This window comes from Typopeltis vanoorti, chromosome 1, assembly GCF_054136105.1.
Source record: "Typopeltis vanoorti isolate ZY-2024b chromosome 1, IOZ_Tvanoo_1.0, whole genome shotgun sequence".
Lineage (NCBI taxonomy): Eukaryota > Metazoa > Arthropoda > Arachnida > Uropygi > Thelyphonidae > Typopeltis > Typopeltis vanoorti.
In genome coordinates this window covers 113,320,022-113,347,849 of record NC_143549.1, presented here as the reverse complement: position 1 = coordinate 113,347,849, position 27,828 = coordinate 113,320,022, and the positions used below count along the sequence as shown (strand labels likewise).

The window sequence follows — 27,828 nt, the reverse complement described above, 5'->3', positions numbered from 1 at the left end:
TGCTGAAGTATGGTGGTATAAGAGTCTTACAGTGGCTGCACTGCATAGTTCAGAAAGCCTGGACAGAGGGACGAATTCCCGATGATTGGAGTAGAGCTCTCATAGTACCCATATATAAAAAGGGAAATAAAACTGAATGTGAGAATTACAGAGGTATTTCCCTACTGAGTGTTCCTGGCAAGATCTATGCAAGTATACTTGAGAAACGGTTGAGAAGAATTGTGGAAGAAAAGCTGTGAAGAACAAGCTGGATTCAGGCCAAATAGAGGCTGTCAGGATCAGATCTTCACTTTACGACAAATAGTCGAGAAAGCATGGGAATATAACAAAGATCTGTATTTAAGTTTTGTCGATTTGGAAAAGGCATATGACAAGGTGCCAAGAGAGAAGCTATTCAATACGCTGCAGTTATATGGTGTCAATGGGGCATTATATCAAGCAATACTTAGTCTTTATTTGAGTTGTGAGTCAGCAGTTAGAATTGATGGAAGTACAGGAAGATGGTTTAATGTTAAATCTGGTGTGAGACAAGAATGTACATTATCCCCTCTGTTATTCATTATCTATATGGATCACATTATGAAGGAATGTGGTATTAAACCTGATATCAAAATTGGAGATGTTAATGTCAGCTCTTTGCTTTATGCGGATGATGTTATACTTCTAAATAAATCCGCTACAAGTCTGCAAGATTCTCTGACTAAATTGAATAGCTGTTGTAATAGATATGGTATGAAGGTCAGCAATAAAAAGACAAAGACAATGAAATTAGGCAGAATCATTGAAAATGTCAACTGTGTTGTGAATGGAGAACCTGTGGAACAAGTAAAACATTTCAGCTACTTAGGCACAATTTTTACTGAAGATGGTAAACTAAATATAGAAATAGACAACAGAATCAGCAAAGCTGGTATCGTGGGAAGCCAATTGAATAAATTCATATGGAATAAGAAAGAAATTAGTCGGAACACTAAATTAGCTGTATACAAGACTGTGTTCAAACCAATTTTAACTTATGGATCTGAGAGCTGGGTCAGAAGTAAAACACTTGACCAAAGACTGGAGACTGCAGATATGAGAGTCCTGAGAAAGATTAGATGCGTGAACAGATGGCATCAATGGCAATATCATATTAAAAATGAGGATATTAGGAAAGAACTTGACATTGTCAGCATCGAGGAATGCGTTAGCAGAGCTAATCTCAGATGGTATGGTCACTTAAATAGAATGGGAGAGGAAAGATTAGCAAAACAAGTGTTCTCTGCCAGGTTGGCAGGAAAACGACCCAGAGGAAGACCAAGATATAGGTGGATTGATACGGTACAAAGTGCCTTAGACAATAGAAATATAAGATCTGATAATGTTGGAGTCTTGACAAGTAACAGACTGATTTGGAGGAAAATTGTAGATAGGAAGTTAGTAATGATGTAATTTTTTCATGTAGTACTGTCATATCCTGTACACCCCTTGAGGGTACATGGCAGGAATTTGATGATGATGATGATGATGAAAATAAATATCAGGAAATTAGCAAAATATTCTGGAGGCTGTTGAAAAATTTCAGAAATGGAGGAAAGGGTGCGGTAAGCAGAATTAGAGATGATAAAGGTGACATAAAAACTGGAGAAAATGATATCCTTGATGTATTGAGTAATTACTTCGAAAAATTGCTAAATGAAACAATCAGTGACGGCACAGTGGTAAAAAGACACTCAACAGGCATGTAATCAGGAATACATATCCATACTTGAAGTAGAAAAAGCCATCAAAGCCTGAAATGTGGAAAGGCAACAGGAGTAGATGATATTCGACCAGAAGTGTTCAAGTATGAAGGTATCAGAGTTTTGCAGTGGCTGCACTGCATAGTTCAGAAGGCCTGGACAGATGGACGAAATTCCAACCAGCATGAAATTCTGTCATGTTGTACCATCATTTTACATTGTGGTTTAAGCCAATAAAAATACAGTTTGGTTGACTAAATCCAAAATTGCCACCCCATCCTTATTCGTTCAGTATCCAAGTAGATACCTAACAGGGTGCACCATGAGAAGGTGAGGATCGGACATTAGGTTAGATAACCGACCAGGTTTACTTCCTGCTCTGCATTTCCTTTAAACGCTATGGAGGAAGTCTCCTCTCAGTTATACAGCTTTGACCCTTAAGCATCCCAGACAGAAATATAAGATCTGATAATGTTGAAGTCTTAACAGGTAACAGATTGTTTTGGAGGAAAATTATTGATAAGAAGGTAGTAATGACATAAATTTTTCATGTGGTACTATCATAATATCCTAGACACTCCTTGAGGATACATGTCAGGAATCATGTCACCCCTATTATGTCGATCTGGTATTTATTCAGTTCCTCAGCTAGCTTCATTTCTTTGCCATTCAGTCTTCTTATGTTGATAGTACTGATTTTGAACTTTGCCGATGTTGAATTGGGTATATGTTTCAGGATTTATCCAAGTAGCTGACTTTTCACTGTTCACCCTGATTTCCCTGTCAAAAACAATGGGGGGGGGATGCCTTGTTTAACCAGGCGATGCCCCAGCTAGCATTAAATTCTGTCATGTTTTACCATCATTTTATATTGTGGTTTAAGCCAATAAGAATACAGTTTGGTTGGCTAAATTCCAAATTGCCATCCCATCCTCGTTTATTCAGTATCCAGGTAGGTACCTAACAGGGTGCACCATGAGAAGGTGAGGATTGGACATTAGGTTAGAAGCCCTGGTCGGTTCTCTGCATTCCTTCAACGGCTATGTAGAGGTCTCCTCCTAGTTATACAGCTTTGACCCTTAAGCACTCCCTTATCAAGCAATCATAATATTAATAAAAAAATTTGAAAGAGATTGCGTTATAATTAAACGTATTATCCTTTGCCCACATTTTACAGTATTGTAATGTAGTTTATTAGTGTCATGAAATTTATCATCATAATCCAATTCATTTGACTTCATCTCCACCGTTTCTTTCTAAATCATTTTATAAAATTTTGACGTTATTATTGAAAAAATTTGTAGCTTTCTGTTATAAAGTATCGCTAGACTTTAGTCATATTTTGTAATGGCAATGGGGATAATGCATAGATTTGACACTTTTAAGTTCAAGAACAGCGCCTAATTTTGGCCAGTATATCAGGAACATAATTTCTTTTAGTCTGTAAAGGTTTATTGCCTATAAACAACAAATTACATGATAACCACTAATTAACTTTATTGAAATGAAAGTACCGATATTTATTATTATTGCGTGACACCTCCAGGGAGCCCAAAGACTCATAGAGTTATGGCACCTACTCTTTGCAACTCTGTCTCCACGAACTGCAACGAACCTCAACTATACCAATGCCCATCTACTGCCCACAACCATCATTAGTATTTTCACAGACGATCACAAATATCCATGCCTACAGCAGGCATGGATGTTTGTGCCTGCAGCATTTTGGCTGGAGAGAACAGATATGCTAACCACTTGACTAACAAGTCTGGTATTTTGTACTATAAATAAGAATACATTATCAGCGAATTTTAGAAACAAGCGAATCGAAGAAATAAGAATACAAGGTACATACAACAGTCAGTGGTTTACCAATTAAAAGATTGATGCCGCATTCTAGAAATTAATATTAATAAATAATATTATTAAAAACTATTTTTGATCGTTCCATAAAATGAGAATCTCCCAAACTTTTGGGGGAGAGAGAGAGAAACATTCTTTCTGATTCAGATTTGGCTGATGTAAAAGGGCTTTGCAACTTTCTTTGAAAGGGCTTTCATATTTCAAACTGCTTCTGTGGAGAAGAAATAAATTTTTTCATAGATGGGCAGACTACTGGGTTTCAAACTTTACTTTAATGGAATTCACTTAAATGAATGTGACTAAAGGAATGCCACATAAATATATTTTCCTCCTCACCTCTCCCCGAACTTTCAAGTTTTTATGAAAATACGTGAAGTACATTTTCGTAGAGTAAGATTATGAAAATTTGTATCAAAAATGTTGTGATACAATAAATAATGTTTTTTTGCAGCTTGCTGTCCTTTGTTGATTAAAAAAAATTGATAAAGCGAGAAAGAAAGAGAAGAGAGAAAAAAAATTCATACCTCTGCAGCAAATGCATCTCATGATATAAGCCAAAAACTGCATAAAACAGGCAGATCTAGCAATGGAGTTGTTAGGTAAACTATCCCATCATCATCACTAACTATTCTTCATGGTGGCAGGTTGAGTTCTACTTAACAAGCCTCTTCCATTCTCCTTTCTGATGGCATTCTCTGTTGCTGATGATTGCTTTCTCATGGGTATTACCTTTCAACTTCAGTCCTTAGTTTACTCATCCTGTTACTTCTTTTACTGTTAAGGACTGTGTATTATATTTAATACATCTTAACCATTATGAGATTATTTGCAGTTTAAATGTCTTCCATAATTGCAATTGAGAAATAAGTGGCCCATTTTGGGCCATTTATTTTTCACATACATTTCATCTCAAACTTAGAAACTTTTTTTTTTTTTAACTGGCAATCTGGCTTTCTACACCATGGAATGATCTGCACTACTGGAATGATACTGTGTTGCAGAATTTCAGCCATGGCTGTTTATTTATTTTCTTGCTATGATATTCTATAGCTTTCTGTTGCTATCCATATCATGGCCAGTCTGTTTTGTGTTACTTCATATATTCTAGGTTTTCTGTTATAGTTAGTCCTAGATAAATGAATTTTTGCTCTTACTTTATTAATTGATTACTAAATTTAGTTTCAGTTGTTATATGTTCATTTCCAGGTATATTCATTTGCAAGTTCTATTTTACTACCCACATGATGTATTATTTGGCATCGTTTTAATTTTTCATGGCTGTCTGTAATATCATTCATTTATCTGCTGGCATAATGAGTTTAGTTTCATTCACTACATTATTCTCCAATTTTTCAAGAGATTCCTTCTCTGCCTCTTCTAAGAACCGATTAATCTCTGTATCCATGGCCTTGGTTATGACTATTCTGTGTGTGTAATAGTGTCATTTTTACTTTTTCATTCAAGAAGTTCTTTTTAATTAAGAACTGTAGTGAGCATATCGGAAACTAATATCAATCATTCAGAAGGGCTATGATGACAAATGATTTGATGCATAAGCTGTGTAGAAGGAATGGATGAGAGTTTTTGGATGTATGGAGTGAATTTGAGGGAAGATTAGATTTGTGTAACAGAGGGATGTTCTGCACCTAAATGCATTTGGTATTAGAAGTCTAGAAAAACTAATAACCGGTATGAGACCTAACACAGAGTCAGAGTCTGTGTTAATGATGGGAATGGGCTTTGTCATGGAAATCTTGACATGGAAAGAACAATTTCAACTTTGTGTTTGTCCAGTTCGGACCCATCAAACATGTGCAAAGATGTCTATATAATGCAGAAGAATAGACATCTGCAAGTTGTCTGACTGTGTCATGCAGACTGCAGACAAAAGTATATAAAAGAGCATACGAGTTAACCTAGCTGGACCTTATAGGAGAACGTTATTGCTTCCCAAGTGTCCATATATTCGCCTCTTATTAGTCCACTTTGATAAAGTTTCACTGGCCTCACAGCTGTTTCGAACTGATTGGTTCTCCTCAGAGACCAGGCAGAAACCTTAAGAGAGCAAGAACTCTCGGTCAGTGCGTAAAGTATTTACTAAAATAAAGAGCCAAAAGGCTTCATTTTGGCGATGCAAAATTATATATAAATCAAGTGAATATTAAATTCAGCATTATTTCAAAGCCAAATACAGTTATTCGGCTTTGAAATAATGCTGGATTTAATATCCACTTGATTTATATATAATTTTGCATTGCTGAAATGAAGTCTTTTGGCTCTTTATTTTAGTCAATGCTTTACGCACTGACTAAAATAAAATAAAGATCTTTCTACCGCGACTTCACTTACGAAAAATACATCTCTCTGACACTTCAAGTTCCTTAGTACTGAATGAGAGTTTTTGCTCTCTTAAGGTTTCTGCCTGGTTTCTGAGGAGAACCAATCAATTCGAAACAGCGGTCAGGCCAGTGAAACGTTGTCAAAGTAGACCAATATGAGGCAAGTATATGGATGCTTGGGAAGCTATCGTGTTCTCCTATAAGGTCCAGCTAGGGCAACTCGTAAATGCCATCAAGTGTATTCCCATAAGCTCTCTGGTCAAATGTCGTATGAAACTTTTATAGTTTCTGTATTCGGCTTTGAAATAATGTTGGATTTAATATTTACTTGATTTGTATATAAAACTGTCAGTGTTTTTGGTACCTGTTTTAAATAGAAACTGAATATGTTTGAAATATGGCATATATTGAAGATATATTAGTTATAAATTTCTTGTATGACTGTGCGCAAGTGTCGTGACGTGTTCTCTTGACGTTCGAATCCGCCATCTTGCTAAAAGTCACTTTCATAAAATAAAGGAAAACTAATTGCAAATTAATCACTGATCTAAGGGTAGAGAAATTTCTATTATACTGCACCACTCTATCCTTAGATAAGTCTATATGAATTAGTAAGTTTAATTCAAAATTAGTTAGCAGTCTTTTCATTCAATCAGGCCGATGGTATTTATTTTCTTTCTTTCTGGGATTCCCGCTAGATTCGAGTTTTTGTGAACGGTGCAGTAAAAAGAAATTCAGGCAAACACAATATTTAAATTAACAAACAAAATATTTAACATATGGTTATTTGACAAATACATAAATTCCACTTCTAAATATGACAAACCAGTCAAGTTAGCACATCAAGTCAAGTCATTCATATTAATCCAATCTTTCAAACTTTCTCAAACAAATTCACAGTTTCAGAATCACAAAGTTTCTTTACTCAAATTATTACAATAGAATTTCTTATTTATTCAGTTTCCATGTATCTCTCAGCTACACTCTACGATTAACTCATAACAGGCACTAACCACGGTAGATATCACTTCAATGTCTATATTTCCAACTCTCAGCCTCGATGGTAAGCTACAGTTAATGTTAGAAACAGCGCAACGGAACTAATACTTAAATCTGCATACACTGAAATAAACTAATATGACTGTCCTTACCAGAAATAATCTTCAGTACTTCCAATATTTTGTGAGCGCACTTTCAAATTGTGTTTATCACACTTGCGAAACACTAAATAACTAAAACATTACTAATCGCGCTTCAAAAATCCAGATAACAACTATAAGGTACATTAATTATTCTTATTTATCATTCATCAACTAGTTTAACTCTGTACAATTCCCTTTCATGGTAGTACAGAAATAAGTCGTAATTGTAGACTGACTGGATTTTTTCAGTATTCTTCTTTGAATGTCCAGTTCTCTAATTATCCGATTACGGCAATAATTTCTTTTTATTACTACGGCTGGTTTTGCTTTCAGCCAACTATAAGATTCACTTATATAAAAAAAATATCTACTCAACTCCTATCCTTAGGAATCTTTTAATTACTTCTACTTCTTTAGTTTACTTCCTTGCTACCTTATAGTTCCAAAGTTCCGTTCCGACTCCCTACTTACTACTACGTGTCTATTTTCTCTTCTCCTCCACAAACGCTCCCTTCACACACGCTCGTTTATTTCCACGCGTCTCTATGACAACCGATAGACGTAAACATTCTCGCGAATGTTACATTAAGTTATATAACTACATTCAGTTATTACATAACGTTAAGTTTCATGAAAAGAATAAATAGAATATTTGCATTCCAATAAATGCGTAGTTAAATTACAAATATAAGTTCTTACAATATTGACAAAATAATAAATAAAACAGCTTAATAATATTTAATACAGAATCTATTTACCATTAAAACATTTCTTTGATTAAGCAATTAAATATTTGACATAATTAAGGTAGTTATATGATATCAATTACAATTTATGTTATTTACATCAATTAATATTTACAAATATAGTTCTTGTGACGGAAAGTCATGTTGGATTCTGAATCAAACAACATTTATTCTATTTTCTACATAATTAGAATCCGACACAAGGAAATTTGTTACCCTAGAGAATTGAAAGGATTGATGATGTTTTGACTTTCCAGAACAATTACTAAAATAAAGAGCCAAAAGGCTTCAGTTTGGCGATACAAAATTACATAAGCAAAGTGGATATTAGATTCAGCATTCATTCAAAGCTGACTGTAGAGATTATGAAAGTTTCGTGAGTTGACCAGAGAGCTGTTGGGAATACATTCTCGCCATTCACGAGTTGCCTTAATGTGGACAACTTAAAAGACATATTTGCCACCCAAGCGTTTGCCTCTACTGGCATATCATTTGTGATCTTTGTTCACCATCTCAGCACATTACTATCATACTGGGGTAACACGCTGACTACCTTTTCTACCATGCTTTTATCTTTTACTCTCCTCAGCAGCCTTCTGATATCTATTCTCACATTCTCCTTGTTTCTATACAAATCATTCATTTCTGTTACCATTACCAACTGATTTTTTTCTCTCCTACTCCTCCTATATCCAGTGCCTCAATCACTCTGCTCATTATACCTCCAGGAAAAACAACCCTTGTGCACATTCTCATTCACCCCCATTCACCAGATCTGTAATAATTAAATCTCCATATAAAGTCACCATCACATCATTAGCTACCACTTTCACATGGTCATATTTCATTCCACTCTTTTATGCATGTCTATACTGTTCATTCCACTTTGTATATGCTTCATCTCTTGTCTCATTTTCACCAACTTTGCTTTCTTGTCGTGAATCACTTTCTTACTGCCAATGATGCTTACTATCTTATCAGTTGCATTCTCTTTCCTGCTGCCATTCATGCTCGCTATTTCATCATTTATGCTACATGTGTAAGCTGTAAAGTTACTTTATAATATTATTGTAGACAAAACAAGAGTTTGTAAACAAGAACCTAGTGACCAAATCTGAAGAAAACATTGTTTCAACAGTGAAGCTTAAAAAACTTCATATGATTATAGAAATTCTGTAAAAGGATTATATAGAATAATCCTGACAAGTCTATATTATTATTATTATTATGTAACATCTGCAGGGAGTCCAAAGACTCATTGAGGGAGAGCACCTACTCTACAGCTCTCTGTCTCCACCACTCCACCAACCGCAACTACCTTCATCATCTACACCAATGCAATCTACCGCCAACCACCACAACTAGTATTTATGTCTTTAGAGAATATAGATGTACATATAAGCAAGTTAAATTATGCTAAAGTAGTTAAACAAAAGTCATGGTGGAAAGACTTTGCTAAGAATTTAGAAAATAAATGTAAAGAAAACGGAATGTTCTGGAGGCAAAGAAAAAATTTAGAAATTGAAGAAAGAATAACGCACAAAAATTAGAGGAGACATAAAAATGGGAGACTAGGATGTTCTGTATATTAATATTAAAATTACTTTGAAAAATATAAGTAGCATTCGTTTTGACAAAATTATGGAGGCTACTACAGTGTTAATTATAATTACTTTAATTTCCTGATGTTTCGACCTCCATATTAAGATCATCATCATCATCGGAAGTATACACACACACACACATACATACACACAGATAAGCCATTACAAATCAAACAGTATGCCAAAGTGACTCTAATTTGATCAACCATTATTCTTCTGGCTTGGCCTTTAGTGGGGAAAAAACCTACATCAACAAACCTACAAAAAAAAAAAAAAAAAAATCCTACATCAAACCTATATAGCTTTTGAGGTAGTAATAGTCTCCATAAATAAAAACCTATGTTAATCATAATTATTTTAATTTCCCAATGTTTCAACCTTCATATGAAGGTCATCATCAGGAGTATACACAGATAAGCTACATTACAAACCTACAAAAAAAAAAAAAACTACATCAAACCTATGTAGCTTTCTTCGATGAAGGTTTTTATTTCCCAATAGAGGTGACTTTGGTATACTTTTTGGTATACTCATATTGATGGCCTTAATATGAAGGTCAAAACATCAGGAAATTAAAGTAATTATTCTTAAGACAGTAGTAATCTCCATCATTTTGTTATAATGAATAGTAACCACTGTGTAATTTTAAAAGAAAGGATTAACTGAGTAGCAAGCAGAACAGTAGCAGAAAATATCCAGGAGGAGTGTAGTAATTAATGTGTTCCAGTATTAGAGGTTGAAAAAGATCCAAGAAATAGTAATAATGAAAGCAGATCAAAGAAGAGGGTAAGAAAAATTATTGATGAAAAACTTAGGAAATTATTTCTAAATAAGGGTTGTCAGATCAGTTTTTTTTTTTACTTCATAGAAAATCATCAAGAAATTATAGGAATTTTGAGTTTTGAAGATCCGAAAAAAAAAAAGGTTTATGATAAAAGATGTTCAGAATTCTTCATAAATGGTACATTATACAGAGCAGTATTTAGCTTATACTAGTATTAACCAAATACTATACTAGTATTTAGTTGTAAGTCAACATTTAGAAGTGAAGGGCATGTGTCATGTGTTGTTTCACCACTGTTATTTATACATTATGAAGAAAAGAAGCATGAAATCTGATAAAAATTGGATATCTTAACCATTTCTTTGCTGCCAATGATGTTATACTGTTAAATAAATCCTCGAGAATTCTTCGGACGCTAGCTAAATTGAATAATTGTTTCAACAAATTCGGTATGACGAGACAAGACAATAAGAAAAAGACAACTAGGAAAGTAGTCTTGGAACATGGATGGAAAAGATATCAACTGCATCCTTATCAGAGAATCTGCAGAATTTTCTGTCTATTGAAAAGTTAAGTATTATTGCAAAGTGAATTAAACTTTACTTCAGATCAGCAGTGGTTCCTGAAGTTTTAAAAGTCTTGTCTTTGTACAGTTTTCACTTTGGTAATCTCAAAAATCAATGAGAAGATCACAATAAACTGTTCTCAGTTAGAGGTCCACCAACTAATTAGTAATTAGCAGTATAGAGATTACCACTCTTGCTTTGGAAGAAATTGCCTAGCCAACATTTCCAAGGCAGTTGGACAAGTTTGGCCAAGAGAATTACTCATCAAACTGTTATCTTATGAACTGCTTACTATCTTTTGCATTTCGGTTCCCAGTTCTGTCATTATTCACTAAATGTGTATTTAGTGAACATAAATCTGTAGTCCACCTCCACTTCCCATACACAGTCTTACCATAAATACTGTTACAACTTCTATACACCTCTGCATTGCCCACAGAATTGCATGAGCCTGATTCTGTTAGTGGTGTTGGGCTCATTCCAACATTGTGTCTTTATCAGTAGAGAGAGAGAGAGTTGTCTAGGTGTATGGGTTAACATGTCATGGTGAGATTATGAGAACTGTGTAGCTGTAATAGCACTTCACAAAGGTTGGAATGCAGCCACACCTGTTATTTTTAACATGTTAAAATAAAATACTCTGATTCAGTAGGATGTTTGTGTATCAAACTATTAACTGTTATAATGATACAGAAGATGTATCTGACCATCAAAGAACAGCTTGACCACACTGTGTTAGGATGCAACAGTTGGTGAGGGCTGTAGAGGCACACCTCTGTCTTAATCCTATGAGAATGCAGAAAGTGATGTTTACTGTTTCACAGAGAACGATATCCTGTGTACTAACTGTTGACCTAGGGGGGCAAGATCCTATTGTCGTTCTACTGGATGCTTCCTAACATCACAACTTATGCGACATAGGATGATAAAATCAAAGCCACTTCTCCTGTGGTATGCAAACAACAGACACAGATATATCTTCTTCCCAATGATCGAAGAATCATTTTACTCTCAAAATGATTGGGTATATGTCCCAGATGATTGCACAGCACATTCCATAGTACCCAGGATTCAGAGAGGTCATCATCTCACGTCAGTGATGGTTTGGTGGTGGTAGGGGTAGCATATTGGGGGGGGGTATCCAAGTTGCATTTATGTGAGAAAGGGATCAATCTTCCAAAGTGTATCAAGACACCAGTAGAGATGCTTGAACCTGTGGTATGGCCCCTAAATAATCCTGTTTCACTTTAGGCAGTGGATCTTCCAGCAGGACTCAGATCCCCCCCCCCCCCCCACAAAAAGGCGAGGACCACACGATAGTGGTTGGAGGCGAATGTGCCTGACCACATACCATCTGATTGTTCAGCTGGAAGTCCTGATCTGAATCTGTTTGACTTCAAATTGTGGTCGAAACTTGAGAGAGGAGCCTGCAAGAAACAACAACATCCCAGCATTACCAGGCTAAAGATGAGGTTTGGAGTGAGCAGTGGTAGCATTTCCATTGCTATGTGGCCTTACAGACCTCAGGCATGCGTGAAGGCAAAAGGGAACATTTTTGAATATTCAGTGCTACTATATGCATGTTATGCATGTTTGTTGTATATGTTGAAAGCTGTAAACGATTTACTGATAGATTAAAGGTTGTTCAGCTGGTTGTTATGCACTATTCAAGTTGTAACAGCATTTATGGCTAGACTAGGTATATAAATGATCTTCTCACATTATAGCTTTTCTGATGATCATACCCATTTCTCTTTTTCATTTGATAAAGCCTATAGTACTTAAATTTTCCAAGCTTTTAGATCTTCCGTAACCAGTACCTTGAACTGTGGTCCAGTGGGATAAGATCAGATTTATCTACTTGAAGATATTCTCTTGGCAGAGTCATATATCTATTGCTCCTTTAGTATCCAAAAATACTTTGCATTCTTTTCTGTTCAAGACACCACTTTTCACCTGTACAACTACTAAGTACTCTATATAAATCTGGAATTCACCATCAGCCTTGGAATACTACTCTCACATTTGATTGAGATGGGGTGTCAAAAACTTCCACCAAAATGCGTAATGCTATCCTGAGGGAGGCAATTAACTGACCCCCCCCCTCCAACGTGGATTAATTCCATTTCACTTTTTTCATAGACTCAGTAACAAATTTGTGAGAAAATAACTATTTCTGTCTTATCGTTCTTCTTTCGTATTTTCACAGACAGTATTCTGCTAGACTACCACTCTGATTCCTTTGATGATGTTGATCAGCCTATTTTTCCACCCACTACAGGTGAGCCTCTCCCATTGTGGGAGGGTTGGTCTGCTTCTCCCATGGTAACCCAGTCCATCTTGGGAGAGTGTTTATTCACTTGTATGACTAAATGTATGAAGGTGGAAGACAATCACAAACATCCATGCTCGCAGGATTTGAACCCACAGCCTCTTGGTTGGAGAGCGGATATGCTAACCGCTTGGCCAACCAAGCTGGCACTCTGAATCCTTTACTTTAAGACAAGAACAAAATCAGCTGCTAATCAATCCATTTACTTTCCAGCATCAGACCTGGTGAATGAACCTCATTTACTCTGTCACTTTTCCTGGAATAGCCTCCACCATGGTTTTCCCACAAAGGCTACAACTTCCAACTGTTTCAAGAGGAACATCTTGAAATCAACTCTTGCTTTCTTAATATTTTGCCCACATGTAGTACTGATGCAATATAGGTTTATATAACTTCTTGTGAGAAGTTGATATTTATGTATTAAAAATATGCTCTTTTCTCCTAAATGTGGTAGATCTAACCTGTCTGTCTAAGACGCTGGATCCACAGTGACAGTGGATGCCATAAAATTGTATAGATTAAAGGATCCTTGGTAGCTTTAATTTGTCATTTTGTGGACCAAACTTTATAAAATAGTTTGTGCACTATTCTAATTTTGTGACATTTTAGAAGTGACAAATTTGTCAGTATTTCTGTCAGTATTTCAATACTTTGTCAGTATATGCCTTTAATATAGGGTAGAGCGATGGCAAATTTTTTCTGAACTCAGTTGATTAACAGTAAATAAACATATTTTTTTTACTTTTTTTGTACATTTTTTAATATAAACATTTTATTTTGCTTCATATTTATTAAAATATAATATTTTTATATTATATTTTATATAATATTTCAGATTCTTTTAGATGTCAAATCTCTCTTCCAAACTTTATGTAGTCTTGTGTATATTAGCATTCCTGATGTAAGTATCATTAAATTCCTTATTATCTGTATTTCTTTTCTATCATCACCCAAACAAATGTCTGTTATCAAAATGAAACTTATTTTATATAATGCCTATTATATATTTGATAGTAAAAATATGCAGTTAGTCGTAACATGTTTTGATGATAATAATTTAACAGATTTATTTTGGAAAAAAAAATCTGAAATTTGAAAAAGAAAAAAAATTGTTTTAACTGCAATAATTTCCAGACATATTTTATTTCATTGGCTAGACATGGCTTTGTAAAGCAAATTTAGATAATTGAAAGGAATAATTAATTGCAAACATTCGAATGGGAAAATAGAATTTTTCTCTCATCAGTGTTTTTCTTAATTATTATTGATTTTGAGGAATACCTTATATTTCCTTCTTAGTTCCAGGCATGTGTTCATTTGATGACCTCCTTACACCAAACTAAATCATTCATATTGATGTATAACGGAAATTGATATAATCTCATGAGATTACTGATGATAGTTTCTATTATTTTGAGGCTTTTTTGTTTTATAATTGATATTCAGGATAGACACAGAATTTACAGTTAAGAAGGTATATATGTTGAACTGCAGAGCAAGGAATAAATGGAGTGGAAGTTAAAACAGATCAGTAATCTTGTTTTGGTTGCCTGATTGTCCACTTAGCACTTCAGCTTTCCAACCAGCTAGTAGTCTGTGGATTTAAATTTCATCATGGGCATGGATGTTTGTGAATGTCCTTAGGTGGTAGAGAATTTTTCCTATTTTATTATTAGACTACCAGCTTGCTTCATTGGAAGCTTGATATGACTTTAAAAAGTTTTTTTTAAAGAGTGGTATTTCCTGATTATCTAATCTTTAGCCCATCCATTGTACAAATGCATGATAGGGCTTTGTACTGCTATGAGTGATGTAAATTACTGGTCGAAGAACAACAATCTAGTAAAACAATTAGATTATGAAAAGCAGCCTGAACAAGCCAGAAAAAATCACAGAGAGCTCTGTTGCTGTATGATTAGTAAAAGAAAAAAATATTATGGATGAAATAGCTTTATTGCACAAAATCATAAGTCTGACAGTCATAGAAGAAATAGTTAAACTATTTGATTTTAGTAGGGTTTGTCACCTTAGTGGAAATAGCATGCTACTCAGTGGCATGCATCGACTACCATGCTATTTCCACCAAGTTGACAGACCCTAGCAAAATGGAATAGTCTAACTACTTATTTTACAGCTTATTACCCTGAGAGAACAAATGAGTGTGTCATGAACAGGAAATGCAAGCGATATTGCAAATCTTGATGCCAATAAGGTGTGGTAGTAATTCAGTCAGCATATGTTTTAAGAGAATGCATGAGTGACTTAAGTCTTTAATATTTCTTAATCTGAATTTCATCATAAGGAAATGTCCTGATGATATATAAAGAGGGCAAGGCAAATTATACATTAAGGTCTATCTTTGGAGTTGTATAATAGACACAATGAACACCACTATAGTGAAACGACATGACATGATGTGAAAAAGTCATGGCTAATGTCCCATAGAACTAACACTGTTTTAGTTCACTACTGAAACAGTGAAAGTTAAGAACATGCACGATGACAATGAATTTCCCATTAAATGATGCCACAATCCATGCACTAGAATTTTTGTGCTGAATACTGACACATATATTTTTAACATAATCTACCTATCTCACCAGTGTCATATGAATCCAGTTAGAATTGAAACTTATGAAAACATAATGTATAGTAATAGTCATATTAATGAATGTGAAAGGAGATCACCATGTATTAGAGGGGGGGGCGGTTAGCCCTACCAAGTATTTTAGACCAGTTGACTGCTGAAAGTCAGCAGTTCAGAATATAGTGTGATAGAAAGTACTATACTAAATAATATTTATTATCATAGTTTATTAAATATGAAAACTACAAACTGAAGCATATGATTTTAATTAATACTAGAAGCTTGTAGCACTTGAATTATAGACACAAATGCCAGAAGCATTAGGAACGAAGGGGTTAGGTTTGTTGCCTTGATGAATATGTTCTGGCCTAAAATTATTGGCATTAATCAAATTGACTCTCATAGTCAGATGTAATAACTAGAATCTGGTGTAAAGAGTAGAGTATATTTAGGCAGGACAGAAGCAATAGAAAAGGATGGGGGAAGGTTACTGCTAATGATATCAGATGAGTCGAGTCCAGTTAGAATCGAAACTCATTAAAACATAATGTATAGTAATAATGTCCCATGTTGCAATGAATTCGAGGCCATCTGGTGTGACATAGAGGCTAAATGGATGAAATACACGATGGGATGTTGCTACAAAATTGGTATCAGTTGCTAGGGATAATGAAATGCATCACCAAATTATCCTGATAGATACTAAACAAGTAATCATTATGGGTGGCTTAAATTATCCGAACTTCGATCGGTAGCTGAAAACTGATAAGAATGAAGAAGAATTTATTGAATGTTGGCAAAACAACTTTCTCAAGCGACAAGTGAAAGGAGGAGGAGCTTGAAATCAATGTGTGTTATTTCATCATAGCATTAGAAGAGATCTCATTTAACGATTTGACTGTTTTGCCACGTCAGTGACAGTGATCATGCTGTACTGACCTAGGAAGTAGCTAAGTATATGGATGTTCCAATTAGGACAGGTTACATGTTGAACTACAATATAAAGCTGGAAATTATGACAAATTCAGGAGAATACTATCTGAATAGGAATGCTATTAGCAGTGCATGGGATGCTTTAAAAAGATGGTTAAGTGATACACTATCTAAATGTGTCCCTAGAGTTCAAAGAACAAATAGGATGGGAGTGAAATTGGTATGCAAGCATATTAAGCAATAGATCCAAAAAAAAATGAGTCGAGTCCAGTTAGAATTGAAAACTCATGAAAACATAATGTATAGTAATGTCCCATGTTGCAGTGAATTCGAGGCCATCTGGTGTGAAGTAGAGGCTAAATGGATGAAATACATGATGGATGTTGCTACAAAATTGGTGGTCAGTTGCTAGGGATAATGAATGCATCACTAAATTATCCTGATAGATACCAAACAAGTAATCATTATGTATATCATCAATGGAAGGAACATCATGAGAATAAGAATGGAAGGAGTTATGCTATATATAAAGGTAGGACTGAAAAATTACAACTATTGTACAGAAAGCTAAGTTGGAATATGAAAAGAAATTGGCTGTGCAGGCTAAAAGGCAACCTAAAAGAATTTTATAGTAATGTTGCAAGTAAAAGCAAAAATGAATATGGAAAATTAACTTTATTGAACACAGATGGCACCCTTGGGTCAGAAGTAGATGTGCTTGTTCAAATGAGTGTTCAATGCACTAAGAATTATTGATCCAATATACGTAACATGGCATGTAGCACTACTACATTGGATCTTCATCCAGATAGAGGCACAAATCGGTTAAGAATTTGGCAATAGTGACAGATAGAATATCAGTACGTACGATAAAGGAATGTTTAGCCAAAATAGCTAGGCCCTTGACATATTTGTATAACTTGAGTCCTAGCTCAGGATGGATACAACAGGAATGGAAAGAATGTATGATAGTTTCATTGTACAAGGTACAAAAACTGATGTTTCTAACTAATGACCCATCAGTATTTCTGGAGTGGCAGTGAAGATTTTAGAGAAGTTTGTAGAAACTTGCACACAGAAATGAGTTGACAGACAAGCTATATTCTGAAAGGCGCAGCATGGGTTTACTAAAGGGAGGTCATGTTTTAGCTATTTGCTCATATTTTATAACAGTGTCTCTGCCAACCAAGTTGGATTAAGGGAATAGATACATTATGATACCATTTTCAAAAATTATGGAGACAACAAACATGTTATAGTAAAACTTGAGTTTAATGTAAACCAAAATAGTCACCCAAAATTTCTACCCTCATATGGTCATCATCTGGAGCGTGCACGCACACACACACACACACACACACATTGCTATGTTACAATTCACGTAGCATGCTAAAGTCACACTAATTTGGTCAACTGTTTATCACTGCTGTCCTGACCTCTGGTGGAAAAAAAACTTACTACATCAAAGCTGCATCATCTAAGAGATAAATTAAGCTAGAGATTACTCACACATAAATTAGAACAAAAACAGTATTAATAAAGAGCTGAAGCTATTGCTTCGAGTTCTAAAGTGAGGGTTTGCTGGAGAACTTGACAGCAATTATGTAGGCTGCATGTGTGTCATCCATTTTTGTTTAGATCAAGATACTTGAATTCCACAGGCTTCCTTAAAATTGTGTTCATATGTTTTTTTTTTTTTTTTTTTTTTTTTAATGGGAGAGACACATGCAGGTTCCATCCAGTTAGTTTGTTGCAGGGTGTTAAGAACCTAATCTGAGAGCCCTTCTTTACCAAAATTGGAATTGGAAAAGATTGGTATTATGCATTCAGTTTCACCAACATAAGGTAAATTACGGGTGCAACGTATTTCATATACTTCTGGGTAGGGGGATCCTTGGATAAGATGAATATGGTTTTTTTTAAAATTTTATAGATGTTTTAAAAGTAGCATTAAGGTTGTAATGGTGTAGAATTCTGTTATTTTATTTAATAACTCTTTAATATGTGGTATAGCCAGTGCTTTTTTTCTGGCGGTATGCAACGGTACACAGTGCCGGCACCTTTTTTCTTAAGTTTTTAAAACTTTGTGATTTATTGACATCAAAATGTATTATAAATATTCCGGTAGATGGTGCTGTGTTTGCAAATTGAATTTTTAGTTTTGATTAATCATAACTTGGTACCCTGCTTTCCTGTTTCATAGGTTGGTATTCATCCGGAAACAGGAAGTTGTGCTCACTTCCGATTGCTTCCAGTATCAGTTTATCAGTTCTATATTCACTCTGCAACAGGCAGGTGTTTACTTTAGTTTTTGAATTAATCTACAGTAAGTTGAATCAGCGCAATCATTGTTCAAAATGAGTAAAATAAGTAGTTACTTTATGCCAGTGAGTAAAGAAAAAAAGGAAGGCTGAAGATGCAGAAATTGTTGAATCTACTTGTAATCCTGTAAAACAGAAAACTAGCACTGAAAATGCACTTGGTGAAGAGGATTACGAAACCAATACTGAAGATCCACGTGGTCAAAAGGAAGCAGATTCTGATAATGATTGGCCAGAATGTTGGATACTTTTGCAGAAAAATGACTTCTGCGAGAGAAACGAATAGCTGTATATCAAGAATAAAATGTTGGGCTGTAAAGCGTGTCGTGATGTTGGAAGTCTTCCGTCAATAAACACATGGAACGAAACTTTCAGCTGAGTCGGCAAACTGTAAAATCAGTCATTTTGGAGAATCTCGCAAACAACAGTTAATGTCATTAAGAAAAAAGATTTATGATCATAAGGAGAGTGCAGCGCACAAATCGTGTCAAAAAAGTAAAACCTGAAGCAAAAAACGAAACATTAGAGAAAGTTTTCCTAAATACTTTGTCTCATAATAAAGACATAATACGAAAAGTGTTTTGAACCGCTTACAAAGTTTCGAGGAGAAATCAATCATTTAACAACTTTCAAGCCGAAATAAATTTACAGGAACATAATGGCTTAGACATGGGATATATTCTTCATTCTGCAAATGCTTGCATTAACATCATGAGCCATATCGCTAATGAAATGAGAAAAACATTAATAGACAATATAGTGAACTCCAAGAAAAAGTATCGTTACTTATTGATGAATCGACAACTGTGAGTAACACAACAACATTGATTGTTATTGTTCGTGTAGTTCTTCCTAAACTTTCATCTCCTGTGAGTCTTTTCCTAGATTTAATCGAATTATCAGATGTAACTGCTAGAGGAATTCTAAACTCTTTAATTAGTCATCTTGAGTGTTTAGGAAGGGTACTTAAGGGTCAAAGCTGTATAACTGAGAGGAGACCTCCACATAGCCTTTAAAGGAATGCAGAGAACCAACCAGGGCTTCTGACCTAATGTCCAGTCCTCACCTTCTCGTGGTGCACCCTGTTGGGTATCTACTTGGATACTGAATGAACGAGGATGGGCTGGCAATTTGGGATTTAGCCGACCAAATTGTATTCTTATTGGTTAAACCAATATAAAAAATGATGGTACAACATGACAAAATTTCATGCTGGCAGGGGCATCGCCCGTTAAACAAGGCCCTGTTGTTTTCGCCAGGGAACCAGGGCGAACAGCGAAAAGTAAGCTACTGGAACAAATCTGAAAACAAACCCCAACTCAACATCACCAAAGTTAAAGATCGGTACTTTCAACATAAGAAGCCTGAATGGCAAAGAAATGGAGCTAGCTGAGGAATTAGATAAGTACCAGATCGACATAATAGGGGTGACTGAAACAAAAAAGACAAAAACTGGTGAGATCTTTCTGAGCAATAAATACAAAATGTTATATTCAGGCAATGACAAGCAAGGAAAAGAAGGAGTAGCAATAGTATTCAACACAGAATACGAGGCTAATCTTCTTGAATGGCAGTCAGCCTCAAGTAGAGTGATTTGGGCAAATATGAGAATGGGGAACTGGACAATGAGACTTATATCTGCCTATAGTCCCACAGAGGGTTCTACTAAGGTAGAAATGAAGGAATTTTTTGAGGCTTTAGAAAAAGCAACTGACACAATGAAAAAGGAAAAGTTGGTCCTTGTTGGTGATCTAAATAGCAGAGTAGGAAATGATTATGAGACATACAAAAATATTTTGGGAAAATGTGGACAAAAGAGCAAAGCTAATAATAATGGCAAATATCTGTTGGATTTCTGCTCAGGACATGGACTGGTTATTACTAACACCATGTTCCAACATAAAAATGTGCACAAATTCACATGAAGAGAAGAGGCAAGGAATAAGAAGTCTCATTGACTATGTTATTGTTGATAGTGATGTTTTCTCCCTGGTGCAGGACACCAGAGTGTACAGCGGATTTGAAATTGGAAGTAATCACTATTAGTCTTGAGCAGGATAAAATTGAATTTCATATTGAAAAGAATAACATGTAAGAAAGTTTTAAAGCGAATAAAAGTTGAGCAGCTCTCAGATGTGAACCGTAGACTAAAATACACAAAGATTATTGAAGAAAAAATGAAAGAGTTTGAGAACAGGAATCAAACATTGCAGATTCAGTCGCAAGCCTTGAAGAAAGCCCCGATTGATTCAGCTAGAGAGGTATGTGGTGAAGTTGTCTGCAAGGATAGAAAAATTTGAACTCTATGGTTGACACAGGAAGTTAAAGAGGCAGTGAAGGAAAAGAAGAAAGCATATCAAATGTTCATGGCAAATAAGTCAGCTTGTGCTCTTAGAGAATACAGAGACAAATGTAAGAAAACTAAACACTGTGTAAAAATAGCTAAACAAAAGTCATGGGAGGACTTTGGTAACAACATAGAAAATAAATATCAAGATGATGGCAAAATATTCTGGAGGTTGTTGAAGAAGCTTAAAAATGGAGGAAAGAGTTCTGTAAAAAAAAGTTAGAGATGATAAAGGCGACATGAAAATGGGAGAAAAAGATATCCTTGAAGTATGGAGCAATTACTTTGAAGAACTGCTAAATGAAACAAGCAGTGATGACAGCTCAGAAAAAAAAAAAAAAAAACACTGACCAAGCATGCAATCAGGAATACATATCCATAATTGAAGTAGAAATAGCTATCAAAGGCTTGAAATGTGGAAAGGCAGCAGGAGTAGATGATATTCGACCAGGTAAATGCTGAAGTATGGTGGTATAAAAGTCTTACAATGGCTGCACTGCATAGTTCAGAAAGCCTGGACAGAGGGACGAATTCCCGATGATTAGAGTAGAGCTCTCATAGTACCCATATATAAAAAGGGAAATAAAACTGAATGTGAGAATTACAGAGGTATTTCCCTACTGAGTGTTCCTGGCAAGATCTATGCAAGTATACTTGAGAAACGGTTGAAAAGAATTGTGGAATAAAAGCTTGGTGAAAAACAGGCTGGATTCAGGCCAAATAGAAGCTGTCAGGATCAGATCTTCACTTTACGACAAATAGTGGAGAAAGCATGGGAATATAACAAAGATCTGTATTTAAGTTTTGTTGATTTGGAAAAGGCATATGACAAGGTGCCAAGAGAGAAGCTATTCAATACGCTACAGTTATATGGTATCAATGGGGCAATTATATCAAACAATACTTAGTCTTTATTTGAATTGTAAGTCAGCAGTTAGCATTGAAGGAAGTACAGGAAGATGGTTTAATGTTAAATCTGGTGTGTGACAAGGATGTACATTATCCCCACTGTTATTCATTATCTATATGGATCACATTATGAAGGAAAGTGGTATAAAACATAATATCAAAACTGGAGATGTTAATGTCAGCTCTTTGCTTTATGCGGATGATGTTATACTTCTAAACAAATCCGCTACAAGTCTGCAAGATTCTCTGACTAAATTGAATAACTGTTGTAATAGATATGGTATGAAGGTCAGCAATAAAAAGACAAAGACAATGAAAATAGGCAGAATCATTTAAAATGTCAACTGTGTTGTGAATGGAGAACCTGTGGAACAAGTGAAACATTTCAGCTACTTATTGACGATTTTTAGTGAAGATGGTAAATTAAATATGGAAATAGACAATAGAATCAGCAAAGCTGGTATGGTGGGAAGTCAATTGAATAAATTCATATGGAATAAGAGAGAAATTAGTCGGAACACTAAATTAGCTGTATACAAGACAGTGTTCAAACCAGTTTTAACTTATGGATCTGAGAGCTGGGTCAGAAGTAAAACTGTTGACCAAAGACTAGAGACCACAGATATGAGAGTCCTGAGAAAGATTATAGGCATGGACAGATGGCATCGATGGCAACATCATATTAAAAACGAGAATATTAGGAAAGAACTTGACGTTGTCAGCATCGAGGAATGCGTTAGCAGAGCTAATCTCAGGTGGTATGGTCACTTAAAGAGAATGGGTGAAGAAAGATTAGCAAAACAAGTGTTCTCTGCCAGGTTGGCAGGAAAACGATCCAGAGGAAGACCAAGTTATATGTGGATTGATACGGTACAAAGTGCCTTAGAGGATAGAAATAAAAGATCTGATAATGTGGAGTTTTGACAAGTAACAGACTGATTTGGAGGAAAATTGTAGATAGGAAGGTAGTAACGATGTAATTTTTTTCATGTAGTACTATCATATCCTGTACACCCCCTTGATGGTACATGGCAGGAATTCGATGATGATGAGTGTTTAGGATTAGGTGAAGATTTCTTAAGGTAGTATTTATTGTCTGTAACTTGTAATGGTGCAGCCCTGTTAATTGGTGTGCGTAATGGTGTAAGGAGGCTAATGCAAGGGAAGTTTCCTAGTGTTATTTTCTGGCATTGTGCTAGCCATCACCTTGAATTGTGACACAGTGAAGAATGCAGCTGGAGTGAATCACTTTAAGAGTTTCATGGACAAACTTTATGTGACGTATCATGCTTCACCTAAGAAAACTAGGGAACTACAGGAATGTGCAGCGACTAGAATTTCAACTTCTTAAAATTAGCAGAATTTTAAGCACTTGCTGGGTTGCATCTAGATTTCGCACTGTTTGTGCAGTGTCGCTTTTGATGCCTTCGTCCATTACTTTCTTGAGGCAAAAGAAGACAGCAGAAGAAGCAAAACAGATCCCTTCTTTATGAGGGCCTTTTAAGAAAAATAATGTCATGTGAGGTTGTTCTTGATTTGGGCCTTGCGTGTGATGCTCTCCTAGAACTTAGTTCACTAAGTCTAGATTTTCAAGAGAGAAATATTGACTTGTACAAAGCAGACAGGAAGATAAAGAATACAGTTCAACTTTTTGAGGAAAGAATTGAAAATCCTGGTCCATACTACCGTATTTCTCTTCAAAGTCTGAAGAACATGAAGTTCAAAGGGATTGAGCTCCACAAAAATGAATGATGCAGTCCTGCAATAAGTTCATCTGCTTTCTATAAAAGTCTGAAAGAAGCTGTTGGAAAGCGTCTGCTTGAAGGAGATGATGCTGATTTGCCTGAGTGTGCTAAGATTTTAGATTCCAAGTGTTGGCCAGAACATCCTGGGAAGCATCTGGTGAAGCTGAAATTAAAAAGTTAGCACGAAACTTTCGCTTAAATGAAAGAGAAGCAGTTCGTGCTTTCCTTGAATATCTTCAAGAAAATAAAGTCCTGGACATACTACTTCCTATAAAGCACACTTTGGGCACAATTGCAATATTTTCCAGTGAATGTGGTTTCTCTCAGACGAATCTTATAGTAACTTCATCTTGGTCATCTTTGCTTGTACGGACAACTTCTGCACTGATGTTCTTCATGATAGTAGGACCTCCTCTCACTGAGTTCAACCCTAGCAAATACGTGGACTTGTGGCTGCTTCGAGGTCATTATTCTGCAGTTGATACCAAAAGTAAGAAGTGATCTAGAGATGACGAGGGCATATCGGAGGATATGTTAAATGTGTGGAAGTTGCTGTAATAACATCTTCATGGTGAGTACCGGCACCTTTTTTTCCAGAAAAAAACCACTGGGTATAGCTATAGTTTTACTGTAATCTATATTATTTGCATTTTTAGGTTTAGTTTTATGAAGAATTTTGTTAATATTTATGGTATAGCCATTGTTTAAAAAACATATTGCTAATAATTTGTAATTCTTACTTAAGAGCTTATTCATTACAGCACATTGTTATAGTTCTGTTTTTAAGAGCATTAATCACTCCAAATTTTTGTGAAGTGGTGGTAAAAGTTAGCATGTATATATTGTCCAGTATGCCTAGACTTGCAGGATAGACTAATGTGTGACCAGTGTGTCCAGGAAAGGAAAGGAAGCGAGTTTTGATTTTCAGTTTCAGTGGTAAATTGCATGTGTTCATGTTGTTTGTTCAGGTGGTTGAGGAAGGGTTTAAAGTTTGGCAGCTGTGTGGGATGTTAATGAAAACATTGTCAACATATCTAAGCCAAACTTTGCTAACTTTTATATGGAAGCTTTCAAGCAACATGATCAATTCCTTTACTTTTTGGCTTAGATATGTTGACTATGTTTTTGTTATATAACCACATGACAGCCACCTGAACAAACAACGTGAACCGTACACTTTGTCATTGAATTAAAAAAATTAAAAAAACTCACTTCCTTTCCTAGATACACTGGTCACATCTCTTTTGGGCAGTTTTATCCTTCACTGTCTACCACAGGCTTATAAACACTGGTCAATATATACATGCTCACCACCTTTCACAAAAACTTGGAGTCATTAATGCCCTAAAAAACAGAGCTATAACAATTTGCTATAATGAGCAAGCTCTTAAGCACGAATTATAAATTATTAGCAATATGTTTATAAATAATGGCTATAGCAAAAATATCAATAAAATTTTCATAAAACTACATATAAAAATGCAAATAATATAGATTATAGTAAAATCATTGCTATCCCATACATTAGTTATTAGATAAAATAGATTACAACTACACCATTACAAACTTAACTACTTTTAAACTACCTGCAAAATTAAAAAACATATTTGACTTCTCCAAGGCTCCCCATCCCCTGGGCCAGCCTTGGGGGTTTACTGAATCCATTGCACCCGTAACTTGCCTTATATTAGTGAAACTGGACATGCAATTCCAATCTATAAAAAAGAAAACAAGTGCCACATTAAAGTTAACAATATTGGTAAAGCAGCCACTCGGATCACTCTCTCTTAACACCCTACACCAAACCAATTGGAAAGGTACCTGTTCCTTCGTCATGCAAAAAACCTGTTATGAATTCAAATTTCAGGAAGCCTGTGAAATTTTAATCAACCATCCTAATCTAAACAAATAATAGTGACATAAAAATCCCAAGAATATGGATGGCACACATTCAACCAACATAACTGCTTTCAAGTTCTCCAGAAAAACCTCACTTTAGGACTCGAAATAGTTTCAGCTCTTATTTCATGTATCATCTGTGAATAATCTCTAGCTTTGATGTAGTAATTTTTCCACCTGTGTTCAGGCCAGTAGTGTTAATGGTTGACTAAATCAGTGTGACTTTAACATATTGTATGGATTGTAATATAGCTTGTTTCTTTGTGTGTGTGTGTGTGTGTGTGTGTGTATATATATATATATATACACACACACACACACTAGGGGGGATACCCCCTAAGTATATATATATATATATATATATACTGGGGGGATCCTTGAATTCTGATGACTCGAATTTTGAAAACTCGACACTCAGGGTAGCCCCTGAGTTTCAAAAAACGTGACATACAGACATGACATAAAAAGGCTTATCATTTTATATACAGGTAGATATATATATATGTGTGTGTGTGTGTGTGTGTGTGTGTGTGTGTGTGTGTGTGTGTGTGTGTGTGTGTGTGTGTGTGTGTGTGTGTGTGTGTGTGTGTGAACTCCAGATGATGACCTTATGAAGGTCGAAATGTCAGGTGATTATTTTGGCTTATATTAAACTGAAGTGTTACTATAATGCAGTAGTCATTAAATTAAAAAATGCCAAGACATCATATCTTGTTTAATCCTTTATCTAAATGTAAGCAAACAAAGTTTGTACTTTTTCTTCACAACTAGGCTACTTGTATATAGAGGCTAATGACTTTATGTTAATTGCCATAGTGTCCCATAATACAAAACATGCATCTTCTTGGATGTGTATAATGCTATGCATTATAGGAAGGGCAACTATCCAGATGGCTTCGAACTTTAACGAGGTACTGTTAAGCAATTTACGATATCACACTAAATCTTACTGAGTGACCTAAAAGGGTCTGTTTTAAACTCATGAAACTCTAATTGGTGACTCTATTTTGCACCAGAATGGTGTCCCTCTGGTTAGACTAAAATCTTGTGCTTCAAAATTAACACTCGTCTATGTATAACATATCATGCTAGTCTTTAATCTATCCAACAGCATGGAAACAAACCTTTATCTGGTCTGTTTCCAAAAAGGAAAATAATAGTCAGCTATCAAACTGAGGATCAATTGCTCTCACCTCATTTCTTTCAAATAGTGAGGGAAGAAAGTCAGTAATAGGCAATTTCTTCACTACTTGGAAGCCTACCAATTAATTAGCAATCACTAATCTGATTCTACCACTTTATGTGGTTGTACTAGATGCTTTTGATGCATTTGGTCAGGTCTGGCATAGAGGCCTTACAAAGTTATCATCTCATAGTTTTCCTCCTATCCTTTGTGATTAGGTTACCAGTTTCCTCTCATTAGAATTCATTATCTATTAGAAATATATATACGTTTGCACAAGAATAATGTTTAATTTTCCGAATATTTCAGTCTGAATATTACAGACCATCTTCAGTGGCTGCATAGGAATAGTTTTAAAAAACAAAGTGGAATACGAACAATTGATCATTCACACATAGAACGAGCCGTGTGATGTCATATCGCTAAGTATTAGAAGAGTAAACATTTTTGAAGTCATAATTGAAGATATTAATTCAGAAATTCATATAATAATCTTCAATAACATTAGACTAATATAGGAAATTTGCAAAAAAAAAAAAAAAAAAAAAAAAAAAAAAAATAATAATCTGTTATCCTGATTAAACTTTTCCAAATTTTTGATATAGATATACAGTCATTACAATTCAAGTTAGGACGTTGAAGTAAGCCCTTCACACTTTCTTTAAATAAACGTTCAAATTTGTAGCGACATCTGTGTAGGAGGAGAGTCTTGGACCAAAGGATGTTGTGGCTTGTTTCTAATCCATGCTGAGCTAATCCAGATTTCTCAGGTTTGTTGTGTTGAATTGTTGACTGATGCTCTTGAAT

At 35.2% G+C, this 27,828-nt stretch overlaps 1 protein-coding gene across 1 annotated transcript in view; it reads left to right on the top strand.

The window, feature by feature from the left end:
* The window catches only part of PpD3 (protein phosphatase D3), a 258,573-nt gene that overhangs the window by 106,922 nt on the left and 123,823 nt on the right, over positions 1 to 27,828 (top strand). Inside the window, exon 6 of the mRNA XM_090392850.1 lies at positions 13,933 to 13,998. Within this exon, the coding sequence (XP_090248976.1) occupies positions 13,933 to 13,998 (66 nt within the window). The remainder of the gene's footprint in view (positions 1 to 13,932; positions 13,999 to 27,828) is intronic.